This window comes from Lipomyces doorenjongii (genome assembly GCF_038497915.1).
Source record: "Lipomyces doorenjongii strain NRRL Y-27504 unplaced genomic scaffold V1508scaffold_38, whole genome shotgun sequence".
Taxonomy (NCBI): Eukaryota; Fungi; Ascomycota; class Lipomycetes; order Lipomycetales; family Lipomycetaceae; genus Lipomyces; species Lipomyces doorenjongii.
Window position 1 is genome coordinate 33,664 of NW_027118105.1, and position 20,057 is coordinate 53,720.

General features: G+C 47.3%; 4 protein-coding genes across 4 annotated transcripts; all 4 read left to right on the top strand.

Annotated features, from left to right (window-relative positions):
• The first annotated feature begins 658 nt into the window (after positions 1-658).
• V1508DRAFT_181360 (uncharacterized protein) lies at positions 659-1,709 on the top strand. The gene is made up of 3 exons (XM_066936134.1): positions 659-963; positions 1,020-1,138; positions 1,371-1,709. The coding sequence occupies exons 2-3, from the start codon at positions 1,084-1,086 to the stop codon at positions 1,619-1,621; spliced, it is 306 nt and encodes a 101-aa protein (XP_066794784.1). The 5' UTR covers positions 659-963; positions 1,020-1,083; the 3' UTR covers positions 1,622-1,709.
• Positions 1,710-2,849: 1,140 nt separating this feature from the next.
• Positions 2,850-10,196, top strand: V1508DRAFT_398498 (armadillo-type protein; the record flags this gene model as incomplete). Its single annotated transcript, XM_066938210.1, has 6 exons — positions 2,850-2,976; positions 3,029-5,956; positions 6,003-6,217; positions 6,274-7,794; positions 7,844-8,429; positions 8,482-10,196. The coding sequence occupies 6 exons, from the start codon at positions 2,850-2,852 to the stop codon at positions 10,194-10,196; spliced, it is 7,092 nt and encodes a 2,363-aa protein (XP_066794785.1).
• Positions 10,197-14,222: 4,026 nt separating this feature from the next.
• On the top strand, positions 14,223-15,198 carry V1508DRAFT_181716 (uncharacterized protein). The gene has a single exon (XM_066936135.1). The coding sequence runs from the start codon at positions 14,405-14,407 to the stop codon at positions 14,918-14,920; it is 516 nt and encodes a 171-aa protein (XP_066794786.1). The 5' UTR covers positions 14,223-14,404; the 3' UTR covers positions 14,921-15,198.
• A 71-nt stretch (positions 15,199-15,269) lies between these two features.
• V1508DRAFT_405182 (uncharacterized protein) lies at positions 15,270-16,725 on the top strand (the record flags this gene model as incomplete). Its single annotated transcript, XM_066938680.1, has 2 exons — positions 15,270-15,897; positions 15,953-16,725. 2 exons carry the CDS (start codon positions 15,270-15,272, stop codon positions 16,723-16,725), a joined length of 1,401 nt encoding a protein of 466 aa, XP_066794787.1.
• Positions 16,726-20,057: the final 3,332 nt, after the last annotated feature.

Below are 20,057 nucleotides of genomic sequence, written 5' to 3' on the forward strand. Positions count from 1 at the left end.
GGACTAGTAGTAGCAATATATAGTTTGTTCTCTACAGTGTCTGCCGAGCGGAGAAAGACAACCACGACGAGGACTTGGACGCAAGCCAGCGAATGATTATTCAGACGGCAATGCAGTGTGCGTATCTCAATGATAATGCCAAGGCGCTCATTCATATCGAGCACAGGTCAAAATCGGATCAATCATAAGACGCCGCAGGATGAGCCGCTGCACCGCAAACACCAAAGGGGCGCCTGTAGGAATATCTGAGCAGATTCGAGCGGTTGTGAGGCGTACATTAGCATTCATGTCAGCCTGCTGCCGAATGACGCTCCTTGAAGCTTGCCATCACTGTTCTGAAGATGCAGGTCAGCTCCCGACACAGATGGCGAAGACAATGCCTGATGCAGCCTACTGGGGCCCATGATTAACTTAGTACATATCGCCGTGATGTGAGGCAATCGGATATGCTCGAAAATACCCCAATTCACGTCAGTCAGGCATTAAGATCACAGCAAATAAGCTTGCTGAAACGATTTTGATCAGGAAAGTGTGGACTACACAAAAATTTAACTAATTTCCATGGGCGCAGACTGCTGAGCGCCGGCAGCGAGAGCCTAAGCTTCAATTTGCGAATTATCCCGGTTGTGTCGTGATGAACGATATACGCGCCAACCACAGAATGCAAAAGATTATTGCGAGAGATAGATGAGACACGAACAGCAGATTGATAATGCGGCTAAAGATTACGATTCATAAGATACAGAATTGTTGCACGCGCGAAAAAATTTTTGCTCTTTGCGCCGGAACAGTTGATGACGTAAGAGGCTGGTTTGATTGAACCGCCTTTTGTGCGGGGGTCGCCTAACCCTGGAACTGGACATAAAGAACTGGCCGCGTCGGATCACCGCATCGGTTGGTCAGCTTGGTTTGGCTTGTGAGCGCGTTCCAACTTGTTTAAATTGTTTTCTCTCCGCTCTCCAAGTAAGCAGTCATATATATTTTCCTCACCGCTTCTCCCGCCAATACAATAGCAATAGGACTGACTGCATAATATACGGAAACCTGTATTCCCACGTCTGAGAAAGTCACACAAAAATCGTAATGCGCGTTTCATTGATTGCTCGACGTACCCCTCTAATTCATTTCCTCGGCAAACGTGTGTATCCCGGTAAGTCCTGCATTTAGAGTAGTTTGGATTTTTGAGAACTAGTCGACTGGAGATGTGGTATTTGTGTCTATGTCAGCTGTCAGTATTTGTGAATAATTTTCAGTTAATATCGTCTATTAATTTGCGGAATTGTCGGAAAAGTTCGGAAATTCAGTCAATTATCCCGTTCATTCCAACGAACCATTTTCTATTACTGTATTTTGCTAACAGGCCTTACCAGAACACGTGGACCATACTCCTCGAGTGCATTCTCAGGATCCTCACGGCGAACTTCCTGTTTCTTTCATGCAGTACCGTCTCCGAGCACAGCAATATGGCCCGCTGTCAACCTCGGCTATCCGCAAGGGCCCTATTGCAGCTGCTCCCGGTGAGCATTTCTCTCGGAATGAGCTTCCACCACGGTACAGATATATTGGCTTGGATACCGATGAGATTGACCTGATTAATAGCGGTGGTGCTGCTACTTACTAAACATTTTTGCCGAGCTTCTCTCATTTTTCAAGGAATTCACCTATCCCATATAATCCATCAGCTCAGCCGATTTAGTAGGACTTCCACTACATCTTACGACCCATTCTTCTATGAATATGATGGAGGATTCATGCAATCGCTCTTTGTGGGTTCTCTATGAATGCGTTTTGCTCTAAATGTTTGTTTTAATTGTTGAGGCGATCAAGGAGACGCATCGTGTTTGCTATTTGAATCTAGTTTTGCATTTTTTAGATGGTCCTGCCGACGGACATTTGTTTACGGCCTATTGTATTCTTTCCTGGCTACGGGAGTATTTTCGGACTAGAGGACTCGGATTTGATGCATATTGAGGAAAATAAAATGGGGAGCAGATTAATGAGTGCTTGGGGTGGGGTTTGACATAATATACTTTTGTTTCTGCTACGCAAAAAAATTGTATATAATTTGAAAGTATGTCTTGATGTAGTTTACTATCGAGAAACGGTGAACTCCATCGCAATAAATAATCGCATCTTTGTCTCTAGGGCGGATTAACATCCACGAACTGCGCCAGTTATACGGTCATAATAGCATTGCATATTCGTTCTTGTCCAAACTTTTAACAACTTGATACACAATCCCAGCCCACATGCTTCAACTTATGCAATCTCAGTAACAATTGTGCCGCTAGGGTGGTGATTGTGCCGGCACTATCCACATCGCCCAGAGAATTCAAACCACCCATCCATCAAAGTGACTAGAAGAACAGATCACAAGGAAAGGCGGGTAGATATAATTCCCCGAGAGCTGAAAACGGATAACTGAACACTTACATCATCGATTGGTTTAGTTGATTGAAGAAAAGAACAGGAGACAAATTCATCACAGCTAGCTTTTAATCGGCAAGGAAGAGTCATACGCCCCTTGCGTTAGTGCCGCATCTGACGCGCTTGGTTGACGTTACCGGCGTGAATGAGCAATCCTTGCTGTGGTTGCATAGAAAGTTTAACTATGGTCCTCGAAGAAAATTTTGGGTCCAGGCAAAGTACCGAAGGTGAATTGAGGACTGAGTGTCTAAGTCCTGTAGAGAGTGCAGCACTAATAGAATAAGTAGAGGAGCAACGTACCTAGATATCGCTTTCGATTATCTAGAAGGACTATAAATTTACATCTAGGTCATAGATTTTATAGAATATACGTTTTCTAGTGGATCGCCAGCCATACGTCATCGATAATCAACTGTTCATAGATGGACAGCGCGACCGGAGAATCATGGAAGGACCTCCGGTCCGTTGCATTAACCGAGGCGCTTTCCTCGTCTACAAAGAAGCGGGCCCAATTGTTTACTGCAATTGCGTCGGCTGCAGAAGCTAATGGTATGCGATCTATCTCACTGTTTCTAAGTCAACTACTAATTCCACCGAACAGAGGTTGCGTCGGATTTGCCGTTGATCCTACACCTTCTTTTCTCGACGTACTTATTATACGAAGATCATGCCTCAAGAATGGTCGTTATGCATACATTGAGGGCCTTGCTAGAATCAGATCCCGCAACTGTAACCGATTTGTTCGTGCCAGCGCTGAAGCGCGAGTCAGCGAAGAAGGGTATGGCTGCCGCCGATTATTTTGTCCTCCTCGAGTGGGCGAACGAGGTTATCGATATCCTGTGCAAGTACAAGGACGACCTATCGATTTACAAGAAATGGTTTCCAGATCTCGTCGCCATCCAAGCATTATGCTTGGACGAGGGTCTCTCTTCAGCATCAGATAAGAAATGGAGGCTTACTAGGGCGGCGCAGAAGAGCACCAAGACGGCATTGGTATCAGTATTGACGACAGTTGAAGACTGGTGCAGTAAATACTTGGATCTTCTTGCGTCAAAGACGGCCACAGTGATCAATGCGTCGTTGATTGGCATTCTGGCAAGCGTGGTTGCCGAGTTGAAGGTCAATCAACAGGCATACAAGATAGTTCAGGACCGACGCTCGGAGATTTACGCCTTCTACGTACGAGAGATTCTGGGGTCCAAGACTGCTGTTAGTCCACATAATGCCCGAGCGATTAACTATTTCTTCGAGGAATTCTTGACCAAGGGTGATCTTAATAATGAACTTGCGGCACCATTAGAGCGAGCGATTTTACGTGCGCCTGAGGCTGTACTGGGGCCCGTCAGCTTGCAACTGGTCAAATCGATCCCTTCGTCAGTCGACTGTTCCGCAGCGGTCCTCAACCATCTCCTCAACCCACTTTTGTTAGCGCTGAAGTCATCTAAAGATGTTGTCCGCGAGCACAGTGCACAGACATTGTCGGCATTATTGGAGAAATGCTCTGACGAAGAAATTACTCCAAAGATTGCAAACGAGCTGCTGACGCCATTGAAGATGTCAAAGGTGACAGTACCAGAGCAGCGGGCAATGTATGGACAGGCCTTGATGTCACTACCTCGCTCTATTGCGCTCTCGCAATCTATTCCTTCTGGCTTGGTCGCACTTGCGTCGAAGGAAATGAACGAGCTTGCGATGCGTATGATTGTGACGACAATATTTTATCATATTAGAACCGCCCTCTACTCTGATATGGTGATTGACAACGTCGTTCTTGATAGTATAGTTAAGGGACTCGCAGATAAACGAGCGAACCTTCGCCGATTTTGGATAATGTCCCTTGGTGAATTTGTGCTGTTTGTTAGCAGGAGCCCTTCTGCGGCGGTAATTAATTTCCTCAAAGAGATGATACCTAGACTTCTCGATTCCTGGAAAGAAGTCAATGCAAATCCCACTGCTGCAGTTCAAAGCAAGATTATTGTTGCTGGCTACATTTTCACAGCCATATCCAAGTCTCTGGTTGGTCTGAAAGACGCTGCCATTGACCACTTAGTGGCAAGGACAAAGGTTATAGATACGGTGCTCACAATTACACCAAAGCCGTCGTTTTTGCTATTTGATCGAATCTACACCAAACTTACTAGCTCTGAGGAACAACTTTGGGCCATTAGAGCTCTGAGAGCAACTGCATCGGATGTAGAAGCGAATAAAGACAGTGGCACAGCATGGGCACTTGCGTTCGTATATTTCGTCACATCTTCAACGGTTGATTCTCGCGTCAGATTACAAGCTACGTCACTATTGTCAGAGTCATATTCTGGTCGTCCCGGTGTCATCAGCAACATTGTCATTTCAGCATTGTGGCGGTGGATCACGCAGTTGGAAGACCCATCAGCGAAAGAACAGTCGCCTGCAATCTCACTATCGGCCTTGAGAAGATTGAGAATTGTGCTGCAGACAATTACTCCTATGAACCCCCAGGTCCCTATAGAAGTTCTTCAAGACCAGCTTGTCGAGATGGTTGTTCTTACGCACCATCGCTTACTCGAGAGCGCGCAGGATTGGATTACGTTGTGCCAGCGAGTGACAGTTGATCCAGGGGAACTGGTTACTGCGAAGGCACGCGAGCTGCGAGCAGTTATCACTACTTCGGCCGCAAATGACGGACAGAGTGAATATACATTAGACGCTACAATGCGAGCTGCCGCGACTCTCGCATTTGTGAGTCCGGATATAGTTGCACCGTTCTTGCGGGATATGTTCATCGAGGACCTTAACGCGTCGAGACTGGACAGCATCACGGATGAAGACGTTCGGATATGGCATACTCCTGACGGAGAAATATGCATTGACATCCTCAGCAAGAATAGCGATAAATACGCCGTTAACAAGAACGCAAAGGACTACGCGAATCTTAAATGGGAGGCTGAAGTTCGAGCAGAGTTAGCAAAGAAGGCCACACCGATGCAGAGGAAATTGACAAAAGACGAACATGCTAAAGTTAACGAACAGCTCGCGAAAGAGAAGGCGATTCGGGAACGCGTGCAGGCTACATACTTACATGTTCGTCGAGGCGTCAAGTTGATTCATTTCTTGTGTGCCGGCACAAATAACGGACCCGAAGTTTGGTTTCCCCCTGCCACAGAGAGTTTAATTGCTGTTCTTCAAAAGAATATTTCGCTAATTCTGGGATCTTTGGGCGTCAACACGTTCCTAGAGCTCACAGATAAGTTGAACGCGCGTCTTGGCCCACTAAGAAAATTTATCGGGGTTGCCTTACTACGCGCTATTGGTGTCAATGATGTGCCTGAAAGTCTAGCCGAGGAGTCACTGCGAGAGCTCGTCACTCGTATTCTTTACCGACTGCGATTCTTGTCGGAGCAAATCCCACTTGATGCGATCTCTTTGATATATGCTCTTCCGTTAATTTTACTGGTCTTTGTGAACATGGGGATCGATTGCTCGAATGCGGAAGAGAAGGACGAGCAGCTCATGCTTGCTATCGAGATCTTGAATCTCCACACTGAGATCTGTAAGTTTTCCAGGATTATACACTGAGTGCGCTTCTGATTTCGTAGTTGCCAACAAGTCTGTGCCTCGGCTCGAAGTGTTGAACGGTGTCATTTCGCTAATGACTGCCTACCCGGCGAGAAATAAAGGTGCCAAGGAGTGTTTGTTGGGAATATGTCAGAGTATGGCGATGAATGTTACGGACAAGGAGTTAGATATACTACTAGCGGCTACAATCTCAGGCGACGGTTTTGTGCGTGCCGCGGTTTTGGAAGGAATTGATGTGAGCTATCGTTCTGCATAATATTCAGGACTGTGAGATACTGATACTTGTGGCAGACTGAATTTGAGATCTCTCATATTGGCTATTCCAATGAATTGTGGATCGCCTGCCATGACGAGAACGAACTGAACGCAAAGGTCGCGAATTCGATCTGGGACGAAAACGAGCTTGACATTGACGAAGACACACCTGTCAAAATGCTTCCGTACCTCGAAAATTTGGACCCACAAATTCGCAGTGCGACATCCCGTGCCATTGCAGATGCGTTGGAACAAGAGATGTCCGATAAACCGACGCTGTTTCATGACTTCTTACAAGCTATCATGGAACATTATCGAGAGAGGGCGAAGCCCCCCGCGACAATTTATGATGAGTTCGGTATGGTGGTGAAGTCATCGCTCGAGCAGAAAGATCCATGGGAAGTCCGAAGTGGAATTGCAGCTACGATTAAGCAAATTGCACGTCCTTTCCCGGAAAGCGAGTTATCTAATTTTGTTAAATTTTTGATAGATGACGGCCCACTCGGTGACAAGGACGCCAATGTCAGACAGCAAATGCAGGAGGCCGGTGTTCTGATTTTGAATCTGCACGCAAAGAACGAAGTCGACTCTCTCATGCCGATGCTGGAAACGTGCTTGAGTGCCAAACACACCGGATCTGAAGTGCAGGATAGAATAAAGGAATGCGCCATTATTTTGTACGGAACACTGGCACGACATTTGGATGACGATACGAGATTGCCCGCGATTATTGACAGGTTACTTACTACCTTGAAGGCACCATCGGAGAATGTCCAGTTTGCTGTTTCCGAGAGTTTGCCACCCTTGATCACGCGGGTGGAAAGGGCTAATGTCGGCGAATATGTCGAGAGGCTTATGAAACAGCTCTTTGGAGCCAATAAGTATTCTGAACGACGAGGGGCAGCGTTCGGTATTGCTGGTATTGTCAAGGGCATTGGTATTTCGGGATTGGCAGAATACGATATCATTCGATTACTCACCATCGCGCTGGAAGACAAGAAAGATGCTAAGAAACGTCAGGGCGTGCAGTTTGCGTTTGAGACCCTGTCGATGAGCTTGCGTCGCTATTTTGAGCCGTACGTTATCGAGATTTTGCCGTTATTGCTGTCGTCGCTCGGCGATTCGTCACCAGAAGTGCGAGAAGCTACGGCAGATGCTGCGAAGGAAATCATGAAGCACACGACATCGTACGGTATCAAACAGCTCATTCCTCTCACGCTCGAGAGCTTCAATCAGACCCAGTGGCGCTCGAAGAAAGGTTCAGTCGAGCTTCTCGGTACCATGGCATATCTAGATCCGCGACAACTCTCCGAGTCTTTGTCAGCGATTATCCCGGAAATTGTCGGTGCTTTGAACGACACTCACAAGGAGGTTCGCAAGGCCGCCAGTTTGAGTTTGCAGCGTTTTGGCGAAGTCATAAGCAATCCGGAGATTCAGAACTTGGTGCCAGCTTTGTTGAAGGCTATCAGTGATCCTACTAAGTATGTCGATGAGGTCTTGGAGTTGCTGTTGAAGACACCGTTTGTGCATTATATTGATGCACCGTCGTTAGCTTTGGTAAGTTCTATTATATTTTCTGATTGGAGAATAGTGTCTAATCCTATAGATTATCTACATCCTGCACCGTGGCCTTCGCGAACGCTCTGCGTCGACAAAGAGAAAGGCATGCCAGATTGTCGGTAACATGGCGTCATTAACTGATTCAAAGGATCTTGTCCCATATCTCGACTCAATAGTTGCTGAACTCGAGATCTCTATGGTTGATCCTGTTCCAGCGACACGTGCGACGGCCAGTAGGGCACTAGGCTCCCTGATCGAGAAACTTGGTGAGGAGCAAATGCCAGACCTGATTCCCAAACTCCTTAACATGCTCCGCGCAGACGACAACGAAGGCGACCGTCTCGGTGCCGCACAAGCACTGAGTGAAGTAGTATCTGGTCTTGGAGTGCGGAAATTGGAAGAATTGTTGCCTGCGGTTCTTAAGAACGTGTCGAGTCCGAAGGCGAATATTCGGGAGTCGTTTATGAATTTGATGATTTTCTTGCCGGCAGCGTTTGGTAATAACTTTAGTCCCTACCTAGCCAGAGTTATTCCCCCGATCTTGGCTGGCCTTGCGGACGATGTGGAGCCGATTAGAGATACGTCTTTGAGAGCGGGCCGACTGATGGTAAAGAACTACGCGACTCGTTCAGGTGCGATATAGTTTTGTAGTGGTCTATTTTCGATGTTACTTACGGTGATTAGTGGATTTGTTACTTCCGGAGCTTGAACGTGGTCTTTCAGACGAGAATTATAGAATTCGACTGTCCTCGATCGAGCTTACCGGCGACCTCTTGTTCCAGATCACAGGTATCAGCAGCAAATCAACGCAGCCCGAGGACGAAGAGGAAGAATCAGTAAGCGGTGAAGTGCACAGCAGTCTTATGGAAATTCTCGGCCAGGAGCGGCGCGACCGGATTTTGGCAGCATTATATGTCTGCCGCTCGGACGTCACGGCCGTCGTCAGAAACGCGGCTGTTGATGTCTGGAAGTCGTTGGTACCCAACACACCGCGCACGGTCAAGGATATATTGCCTGTCTTGTCCCAGCTTATCATCCGCAGGCTGTCTAGTCCCGACGAAGATCAGCGCGAGAACGCGTCTCAGACGCTATCAGACTTGGTCCGCAGATTTGGCGAGAGTTTACTCACTCAGTTTTTGCCTACTATCGATAGCGGGTTGTACTCGAACGATCCGGATGCAAAGCAGGGTATCTGTGTTGCGCTATCTGAGCTCATCGAAGCCACGCCGACGGAGATTCTTGAGTCTCATGAAAGCGCGCTTATGGCGTTTGTTCGCAGCGCGCTTGTTGACCCTGACGCGAACGTCCGGGAAGCGGCTGCGCACACGTTTGATACTCTACATGAGATTTTTGGCGACGCGGCCGTCAACCAGATTTTGCCGCATTTGTTGAATTTACTGCAGACAGCGGGACAGTCGGAGTACGCTCTGGCGGCGTTCAAGGAGATCATGTCGATGAAGTCGCATGTGATATTCCCCGTGTTGATTCCTGTGCTTTTAAAGGGTCACGTTACGGCGTTCAATGCGCGTGCGTTAGGCTCGCTCGCTGAAGTGGCTGGGTCGGCGCTGTACGAGCATTTGCAGAAAATCATTGAGGCGTTGTTTGACACATTGCTTGAATCGGACGACGAGGACGCGGACGAAGACGTGAACAAGGCTATTGACACTATCGTTGGTTCTATAGACGACGAGGAAGGGGTCGAGCTCTTAATGGACATTTTCATTGAACTCGTTGAAGATGAGTCCCCGAAGAAGTGCTCGCTCGCGTTCGACCATGTGGCGACGTATTTCGAGTCTGGGGATGTTGACGATTACGCCGAGTACGCGCAGCAGTGGGTTACGCGTGGTCTTGCATCGCTCGATGATAGTGCTCACGAGGTGGTCATGAGCGCGTGGAAATGTCTGTCTATCTTGTTGACCAAGCTTCACAAGGAAGATCTATTGGAGCTCGTGATCCCGACAAGCAAGCAGCTCGAGAATGTCGGATCACCTGGTACGGATATGGTTGGTTTTGCTCTACCAAAGGGACCGAACGCCATCTTGCCAATCTTTTCGCAAGGATTGATGTACGGCAACAGTGACCAGCGCGAACACGCAGCAAGAGGTATTGCGTACATTGTGCAACGCACACCATCGGACGTACTCCGGCCGTTTGTCACACAGATTGTCGGACCACTCATCCGTACTGTCGGCGAGCGATTCCCGGCGGAAGTCAAGATCGCGATATTAGACACACTTGCAGTATTGTTGGCGAAGATCCCTTCATTCTTGCGCCCATTTTTACCGCAGTTGCAGCGTACGTTCACAAAGTCTTTGACGGATTCTACGAGTGAGGGACTGCAATCCAGCGCCCAGAAGGCGCTGGACGTGCTAGCTTCAATTCAACCGGCGAGGAAGTGAGGAGATTGTGTAGTCGGTTGAATGCGTTATCGTATTTGGTGCTGCATGTGGTATTTTGATAGGCTGTAGGATATTTATGATTACAACGAGGCAGTCTATATCGGGATGCGGTATAACGGCCAAGGAGTTGAGCTCATTAGATTGATAGCCGTTAAACAAAATGAGCGAGTTCATTGCATTTGGCTAGAACTGTTACTATGATTTGTACCATCTGATGCAAGGTGCTAAGAAGAGACTTGTCTTCGGCTCCAGACTTCAACCTATAGCAGCTGTTGCATGGAATTTGGACGGCAAGCTTGCAGATTTTTGATATTTGCCCTTTTCAGATTTAGGAACGATATGAGGACGACATTACCCTGTTTAAGGACTAGTTTAGGCCTCTTCCAGGTATCACGCACGCATCACAGGGTAATCACAACCAGCGACTGAACAAGACTCGGGATCATTGTGGCCGTTCCCAGTGAATGAATATTTCACAACTCATTTAAACTATCTCAATATTATTACTTTGCGTATTTATATTTGTTAGTCCTATCCATGGATATTGGCTAAGTCATATCGAGTCGAAGTCCACTTGTGCACTCAAGTCGACTTCAACTCCACTTCACTTTGAAAGCCAATGTAATGGTTATGTGGGCATTCGTTTGGTGGCAGACAAAAGAGCGGCAGTAGGACGACATCGACGCCGCTGTACTTGTCCTAGACGACTAAATTATATACGTTGTGAAATTAGATTGCATGTAATACGTTAAATCCGGTTTTGTTATTCTAACCCTGAACAAGGGTTTCCGCAGCAGGAAATCGATCGCAGTTCGACTACATTTCTAAACTCGAATGGACTTAGGGTTCCGAGTGAAGTGGCCTCAGTTTATCCCCCCCCCGCCTCTGAGATCCGTGGATATATCCATTGATATGACTAAACAATATTGCCTTATCCGTTATCCGTCTATCCTTGATCGCTACTGAAGGCAATGGGCATAATAATACAAGGTCTCAAGACGTCTAGCCAGAGACATTGAGTTGTCCTTTCACCATACTTCTCGCTATTAACCTAGCCAAACCATCCAACGTCACCATATGTCCACATGATTGTAATAGGATGCGACTGGCCAAAGGACCTGGGGACTAATGGTCTAGGAACTGGACGCCTAAGGGTTGACCGACCGTAGGATATGAATTTGGAGTAAATAATTTACCAAACAACGCTCATTGTTAGACTAGGGTCATGCAACTCGGGGAAAACCCGAGAAGGAAGCGAGCCTCAACGCGCGCCACGACAATTACAAAGTAAAAGTGTGACGGCTCTCAAGTGCCGGTGGATTATGGCAATAGTTCAACAGTTTATCTGACAGCTGCGCATGCACCACGGGTATGTAGGTGTGCTTGTTTTTTAAACCTGTTCGCAAGACCCATTAACTGCACCCGAGAACTCTATATAGGCAGTCTCCCGGCAGCGGAGAGTTGGGGAATAAGTTTAGTTGATTAGTCGACGTACCGGCTTAGCCGGATTTGTGTTCAATTTGCATCAAGCCATGTGGCACTTCGCTGGCTTGACTGATCTACGTCTTCTTAAGTCCAAAGGAATCGATATTATATCGGGATTGATTTGTTTTTACTGGCTAAAAAAAGGTCATAAGTAGTGATCGTCGACTGACTGTTTGAAACCACAACAATATTTCCGCAATACGCAATGCAATCGACTTAGCTTCAGGTGAAGATCTGACAAAGGGAGAATGAATTAAGCTCTTACCAGGATGTCACTCTAGGATATCCGACATACATGTCCCACTCCCGGACTCAGAAGTGCACGCCTGAACACATATTTTCTATGGCATAATAGGTATTACTATGACAAATTGGATTATTCTATATAATTGAAGACGGGTATATGGACGATACAGCAGGTGTTTGTCACGCGAAACGGCCGATTGTTAGGATGCTGACAGGTGTGGCTTGCTGATGTGCTGCTGCCTAAGCGCCGAACTCCTGTAGTTTTGCACTAGCCCGATGCAGACTACTGCGTCACGCAAAAAGGCGAGTGCCAGAAGAGGTACGCAATGAAGAAACGTACCCAGTGATGCAAATTAGCACTACAGTGCGCAATAAATTTATGCTTTAACAATATGCATGCTTAGCAGAAAAACTAGAGACTTGGTTCGATTGTCCGACGAGTATTGCACGACTATTTATACTGCAAATCCGGCCAGTCCCATCATATATGGACGGATTAGCATACAAAGAATGGCAACAGAAGTGAGGCTGGAATGCGACGAACACGAACCAGCATCATCACCTGACCATGATGTGCAACGCAGGGCAGCAGCAGAGTGCGCAGGATGCATATTCTCTGCAGCATCCTTCTAGTCAATTTAGATTTAATAACTGTAGAGTCCTGCCTGGCCGGAGGTCAAGTCAGCTGCGAACCTTATTTCCCTTGCATTTCTGACAGGCTAGTCCGCGGACGATATCGGAGAGCTAATCGGGAGCACGTAGCTTTGGCGCCGATCACCCGAGATATCATTTGTTCGGCGTTCGGCGTTCCAGTGTGCCCTAGACGGCGCTCGAAAATTCTACGAAGGCGATTAATACGAGATAGTGCCTTCTCCATAGGGCAACCCCCCCATTGTGATGTACAAATGCGAATTATGCCAATTATCTGCTGCAATACAGACAGGGTCCTTAAATAAGTAACTGTGGTTCTTGTAAAACAGAGTCTGTGATGCGCAGCCTGGTCCAAACTCCGTGACAGTCAGCGGAGATGCTCCCCCACATCGGTCCTGACCAATAGTGAAAGTCGAGTCGACAAGCAGAGTTCACTCAGTGTCGCCCATCAAATTCTATTTGCCCCCCTGCGCCTAATTTTTGCAAAGTGCTGCTGCAGCTCGCCAAATAAGAGTAAGCCTTACTTGACACTGCCAGTTGCCTTATCTGATTCTGTGTGGATGTTTGCCATAGGCCGCAATGATCTCCGCGGACTGTCACCAACGCCGAGGTCCGACTTGGGACAGTATTACGTTTTTCCGACTTTGATGATGCGTGTCGTCTAGTCCTTGAATAGCGGGCAGTGATGGCCCCGTCTGCCTACCTCGTGTGCGTTACGGTTGTGGCATAGGTACAGTAAAAATGGGGATTCGATCTCAAAACGCCACAGTAACATTGAGCATGGATTGCTTTGGGCTTTGATTGGTTGGCTTGCATGGCGCTACTGTAACCTTATTTGGGTGCATGCATCGATCTGTGCTTCCCACTTACAGTGAGAGTGATCTTGTGCGTGCCAGAAAAGTAACGAGAAACCAAGCATGCAGAACTGAAGTTCTGCCTAGGGAATGTGACATTGCATTGCATTGTCATAATGTATGATGCTTGGATTCACACCATTAGCCAAACGTCGGCTGCGGCCAATGTGGTACCTGCGTTGCTTGGGAAATTTATATTGCATATGACAGGTTGTCTTAGATGCCCCAGGACACTAGCGATTTGTTCAGTTGATAAAATGAGAATACATCGTGGGAAATTATTCAATTAAAGCATCAGGCGCGTGCATCAATTACTCACATTCAGTGTTAGCTGTGGAATGGTTGTAGTAGCACCTTCTGTCTGACACTCAACACCACACGATTTTAGCGCCTTCTAATATTGACAGTTTCCCGCGGGTGTGCAGGGAGAGCGTATTGCATGTACACCACAAGCCGGCGAATTGCGGCTAGTAGACAGTAGACTGTAGGGGAAGTATTTAGAGTTGCCGAGCAGCCTTTGAACCACGATCTATGGACTATGGCTTCTCCAATATTAAGAGCGGCAACTACTAGCATTCTACGTCGATATCGTGTAAAGACACTAGACGCGTCTTGTTGACAGTGGACGCGTCTTTTGGCCAACGTACACTAATTATTATTGTTTGTGGAGGCCATCAATTCAGTTTTGCCGAACCCTAGCCAAAGGCATGCGCACCTGACTGCCTGTCGCAGCCGCTCGAAAGGCGACCGTCATAGAAGATAGACTCTAATCACCTTGCGCTATATATAACTTGCGAACAGCAAGCCTCTGCCGGTCTCTCGTTGATGAGACGTTAAGGTTCGGCACACATTTTTGCTCTAGGTACCGTCCCTAGTTGTGCCTTGCACCAGCCACGCACAGCCGCGCACAGCCACGGAGCTTTCAAAATCACGAGTGAGCCAGGCCGATCGGGGACTAGCGGCGCCAGAAGCATGGGAGGGTTTGTTGGTACAGTACCTGCTTGGTGTCTGTCGGCTGCGGAGTCCTTTTTGGTTTGGTGGTGGTTAGCTTCTCCCTCCATCCGCCATCGTGTCTGCCTGACTGACTTCCTTGCGTTGCTTTGGCTTTGTCAAATTACATCGTGCTTCCTGGTGGTGCGTGCAATCCCATTTCTTTCTCCTCTTTTCTCCCTCTCCACTTGCTTTCCCCTGTTGTCCCATCTCCCCTCGAGCCATTCCTATTCTCCTTCACGGCGCGCCTCTTCCAGGGCTCTTCCATCGACGTTCGTCCGCATCTGTCGTCAGTCTCTTCGCGGCTCCGTCCCGAACGGCTCGTTCGCAGCTCTCGATCGCCTTCCTGATTCCTCGCGATTCACTTCGGCGCAGTGCTTGCTCGCAATTGCCTCGTCAATGTATGTCATCATGTCTCTCTGCAATCGAGTTTTTCTATTTCGATATTCCGCGCGCCTGGTTTCCATGATTCGTAAAAAAATTCTGTTGCGCGCTTGAAATTGTGGAGAAGCAATGTTGTTCCGCCCATGACGCACTTCGTCGCTATGGCGTCTCTCTCTGTGTTTCCACGGGAACTTTTTCTAATATCAAGAGATGGATTGTTTGTGGTGCTGCTGGATTTAGAATGCTGACTTTCGTGCGTTTTCTGGAGATAGCGCTCCTTTAGTCTTTCGTTTTGACCTTCGCTGCTTCTCTCGCCTCTGCTGCTAGTGCTCAGCTTTCCGTTCCTTGCATAGTGGATTACAAATATTTTCCTCATCTGTATGTATGCCATGAACCGTAAGGCTCTGTTGTTGCAGCACATGCTAACGCCAGGTAGTTGCTTTTAACGCTATCATTTGCATCAATGGCTGACCAAGTGTCCGCGTCGAACTCAATTGGAGTTCAAACGGTCAACGGTGTCAACGGACTGACTGCCATGCCCATGTCGGCTGGTCCGCAGGTCAACGTCTTGCCCACTCCACCTCTGCATCCTTCCCCCCAGACTCACTTTCCTCTGCAGCACCACTATTTCACTGCGCAACCATCTCCAGGCGACGCGTTCCTCAACGCGTCGCATGCATATATTGCGACAAGTTATCCTGATTTTGGCCAGCCCCTACCTACCCAACTGCCCACACCGCCTGGCGGTCAACAGCAGCAGGCACTTATTGCACTACAGCAACCGCTCCCTACGCCTCCTGGCACCCAACAACTGATCCCGCATCAGTTCCACGCGGCCGCAAGTGCACATGCAGCGGTTGCCCACATTCCCACGCATCCGTATCTCATTGCCCCCCATAACCAGCCCATGTTACCGTACCAATACCAAACGCACCCGATAGCACAGTCACATATGATACAGCCGCATGATCCTACCGGACAGTTCCCTCCGCCAGGAATGAAGCCACGTGTCACGACGACATTGTGGGAGGACGAAGGCACACTGTGCTTCCAGGTTGAAGCAAAAGGTGTTTGTGTGGCCCGTCGTGAAGGTATTTCTCTAACAATATTTGTGATATTGATCGAAGGCATGCTAAATGGCGTAAGATAACGATATGGTCAATGGCACGAAATTGCTTAACGTCGCCGGTATGACGCGTGGCCGTCGCGACGGAATATTGAAGAGCGAGAAACACCGGCATGTCGTCAAGGTGGGCGCGATGCATCTCAAGGGTGTATGGATTCCATACGAAAGAGCATTAGATTTCGCGAATAAGGAAAAAATTGTGGACTTGCTTTATCCGCTATTTGTGGCAGATATAAAGACGTTTCTATACCATCCCGCCAATTACGCGCGCACGGCGCAGGTCATGGCTGCTGCTGAGCGCCGGAAGCTGGAGAGTCGGACGCAGCAGCAGCAAGAGGTCGCACAGCAACAGCAGCGGATAAAGCAGATCGACGGCACGTCGCTCGGATCATCGCCACTGAAGTTACAGGATAATATGCAGACACAAAATGGCCAAATTCCTACTGTCTTGAGCCAGACGCAGGGACAGAGACCGCTGCAACAGAACCAGCCGGTCACCGTCGCTGTTCATCAACTCGGTCCCCACCAGCAGCAACAGCAGCCGCAACAGTCACCGTCGTTGAGACAAGAACAGTTCGCCATCAAAAAGTCACCCATGGCGACACCAACATTGCCCTCGCAGCAGCACAGCCCTGGACAATCCCAGGCATCGGCGCAGAATCAGCAACAGAAAGACCCGAGCCAATCTCAGGCACCTCAGGCAGTGCAGGTCCAAATACAGCAGACGCAGACGCAACCGTACCAGATGCAGCCGCCGCAGTTATCACAGCACCAGATGCTGTATCGTGTTTAGTCTTTCTTCTGTTCACTATGGCGACGATTACGATATTGAACGATTTAAAAGTATGTTTCTTGATGAGGATGGTATTGGAAATATTGGGTCCCGTCTATTTGTAATTCTGTATTTTTTTGTTCAGTTTTTGTTTATTTAAATGGTTGTCGTTAGTGTTCGTTCGCGTTGGGAGTGAGTCGGTTTTCTTTTCAGTTTCCGGTTCTTTAGAGCAATAGTATTATGGGAAGGCAGTTTTTGTTTTTTATTGTTTTGGATTTCATTTATGTACGCCTAAGTTTGCTAATTTTGTTTACTTCACCATTACCGTCCTTTTCGTTGCCATAAATATTTTGCGCTTTCATATCTTTGTCATTGTGCTTTGTTTTCGTTTGTGTATTCAATTGTACTGCCTCCTGTGTAAGCGATATTAGCATTGTGATTGTGTTTTCGTTTGTCGCATTATATAAGTGTACCAGTATGTTTGTTTTTATATTTGGCTTGCTTGTTATATAGTTGGTAGTTGACGGTAATAACTTTTGCTTGAGGAATATGTATTAATTAATTATTTTGTCTATAAACTGTCCAGATGCTAAGAGTTGTGTAAGATCGATACATACGGCTTGCGACTTTAAACCTTTCTGCTATTTCATGTTTGCCGGTGCGTCGCTTACTATATGTGTCCGAACTTGTACCACACGTAATCAACCCTGCCCCTGTACCTTGCTTTGTCGACAGGTGGAGGCGTGCCCGGTGTCGTGCCTGCCGCGGCCTAAGCATTCATTTTGTTGTCGAGGTTGGTGATGACTGATTTCGTTGCGTAGGAATGTTCGCGACTTCCGAGGTACTGTGAGTAATCATAATCCATCAAGTGAATATATCTACTCGGGCATACCTACCCAAAAACAGCAGGATGCAGGCAAGGTGCCGCGGATTGCCCCAGTTCGGCAGGAAAGCTACACAGACTTCCTGGCAAAATACACGACAATCACCAAACTGGGCAGTGGAAATTTGAATGCAGTCGGGGCGCTGTGGAGAATTAAATCCTTGGAAGGCAGCGCTACAATAGGCGTGACCACTAACGCTATGCGTATGCAACACTTGTTCACTTCGTCATGGGTGTGGCTTAAAGAAGGATGACATTTACGAATTAATGGATATTAGGACTCGACTTAACGAATATGTTTAAAACTGATTGCGTATTTGTTCTCGTCTGAGAATTATAAATATAATAAATAATTGCGACAAATGTGCAATGGATACTTGAGGGATATTAGTGGTGATGTTAGTGCATCTCAAACGGCAATGTTTTCTGATTGCCCTAACCCGATGCTCTTGCCCCGCGTTCGAAAGCGTCTCCCCTAACCCGAAGACACTTCTCAGTCGGCCTGTACTTCGCGACTAGAATTTTCCAATTACGGCTGTAGAATTGCTCTGAAATGCTACTTACTCAGTGTTTGGCTTGGTGCTAGGTTACACATTCTGTTGGTGCTATCTGTTAGAACCGTTACAGTCAACCTCGCTATAACGATACTCGATCCCCGACATCGCGATCAAATCCGGTGCCGTAATTCTAAAAATTTGGTGAAAATCAATTCGTTATAACGACCCCCTAAGCCGATGCAAAGTAGCTGTAAATATTATACCGTACTAACGGGGTTCTACTGTATATCAAACTTAATGATTAGTTTTTGATAGTAGTACGTCACCCGCTAGTCTCTGGTATGATTATAAAAGAACTGGCCAGATGTGCTATTTGGTTGCAGTATAATATTTTAAGGGCAGATAGATGAGGCCTTTCAGTCATTTAATCAATGAGTTTTTAATTTCAACTTGCGCTAGTTATGTTCGAGATTAGGGATGCTATACAGACAATTTGGCATGACTGGCAGGACAGACTGTTTCCAGGGTGATATAATTTGGGTTCGGTATTGCGCAAGGTAACTTTAACTGATTCGCGAATACATAAACCGTAGGCCGCGATAGTCTGTGAGAGCCTAATAGCTTAGAATTTGGTGTCATGCTGTTTCAGTCATGGAGCAGAGCGTGACATAGTTGTCTTTATGATAGATAGTTAAATTCGCTTACCGCCGCAATTATATCTTAGGACTAGCTGTCGCTTAGCCATTAATCTATCTATCAACAAGTTGGGCAACGGACAACCTCTGACGGTAAATCAATTACACCTAACAATTATCTTGAAGCATTAATCATCGACATTACCTTTTTTAGCTTTAAACTATATCGGAAAGCATTTCTGGATGCTGCCAGCACACAGATATTTGGTTCGAGCATGGATCGATGAATGAAAATGAGTAGGGAGGACTTATATTGCAACTTTACTTGCCCTCAATACCCGCGCAAGCTAGAGGTCACGACCGCGATGTCATACACGAGATAGTTCTGCCTGTTGGCTACACAAGCAGGTAACGGACATGGCGCACCACACTGGTGCGACGGGTAACGTGTCATCGGAAGCGGCTCATTCGCCGTCGGCAAGTCATCTCTTCCTTGTCTTACGCGCGAGTAGCACCACATACATAGCACTGCATCTTGTGATTATGACATATGAGAATTCACGTGTTCTTATGTGTGCGTAAATTGCGGTTGAAGATAATGGCGATGGAGATGTGAGTTTGTAATAATATAAAATTGCCCGCAAACAAAGATTACAAACTTAGTTTAAGCGACGTTTTATGGCTGTCACTCGCCAAGTTAATCTTTACCCCGGCCCAATCCACCGCCGGCTGCTAGTCCAAGGGTATTCCTTGCATAGTAAAAAACCACACCGTGGGAAACAGATATGGTTGTAAAAGATGCTGCCGGTGGAAGGATACTGGGTGCTCAAAAAGTGAAGATGGAGCGCCATTTCATCAGCCTGATAACTTCGGCATGGCGGTTTCAGGGGTAACCGTCACTTGTAAGTTACCGTTAGTCCTCGATTTGCCACAAAAACTTATCGCGAACCCACCTGAAAGCAGAACGTCCTCCACGATATATGCTCGACCACTATGTTATCTCTATATTCCATTCTAGTTTGTCGACGTATGAGCATCATACATGATGTACTGCAGCTGCGGGAGTGGACAGCCATCTGTTGGAGGTGAGACGACAACCGCTAAGAGCAACCCTCAAAGACAAGTTCACGCCATCCGGAGCGGAGAAACGGTGGTCCCTCACCGGCAGCAGTGCGCAATTTCCGTCTCTACCCCCCCCGCTCGCACGCATAATTATATAGAATCTTAATAAAGTCTACTCTGTTGGTAGAGCATAAGAATAATAATTAGCCTGCTGGTGTCCGAATGCCTTCTTGTTAACGAAAGCAAAGTAATATGGGTCGTAGAAGTAAGCTGAGA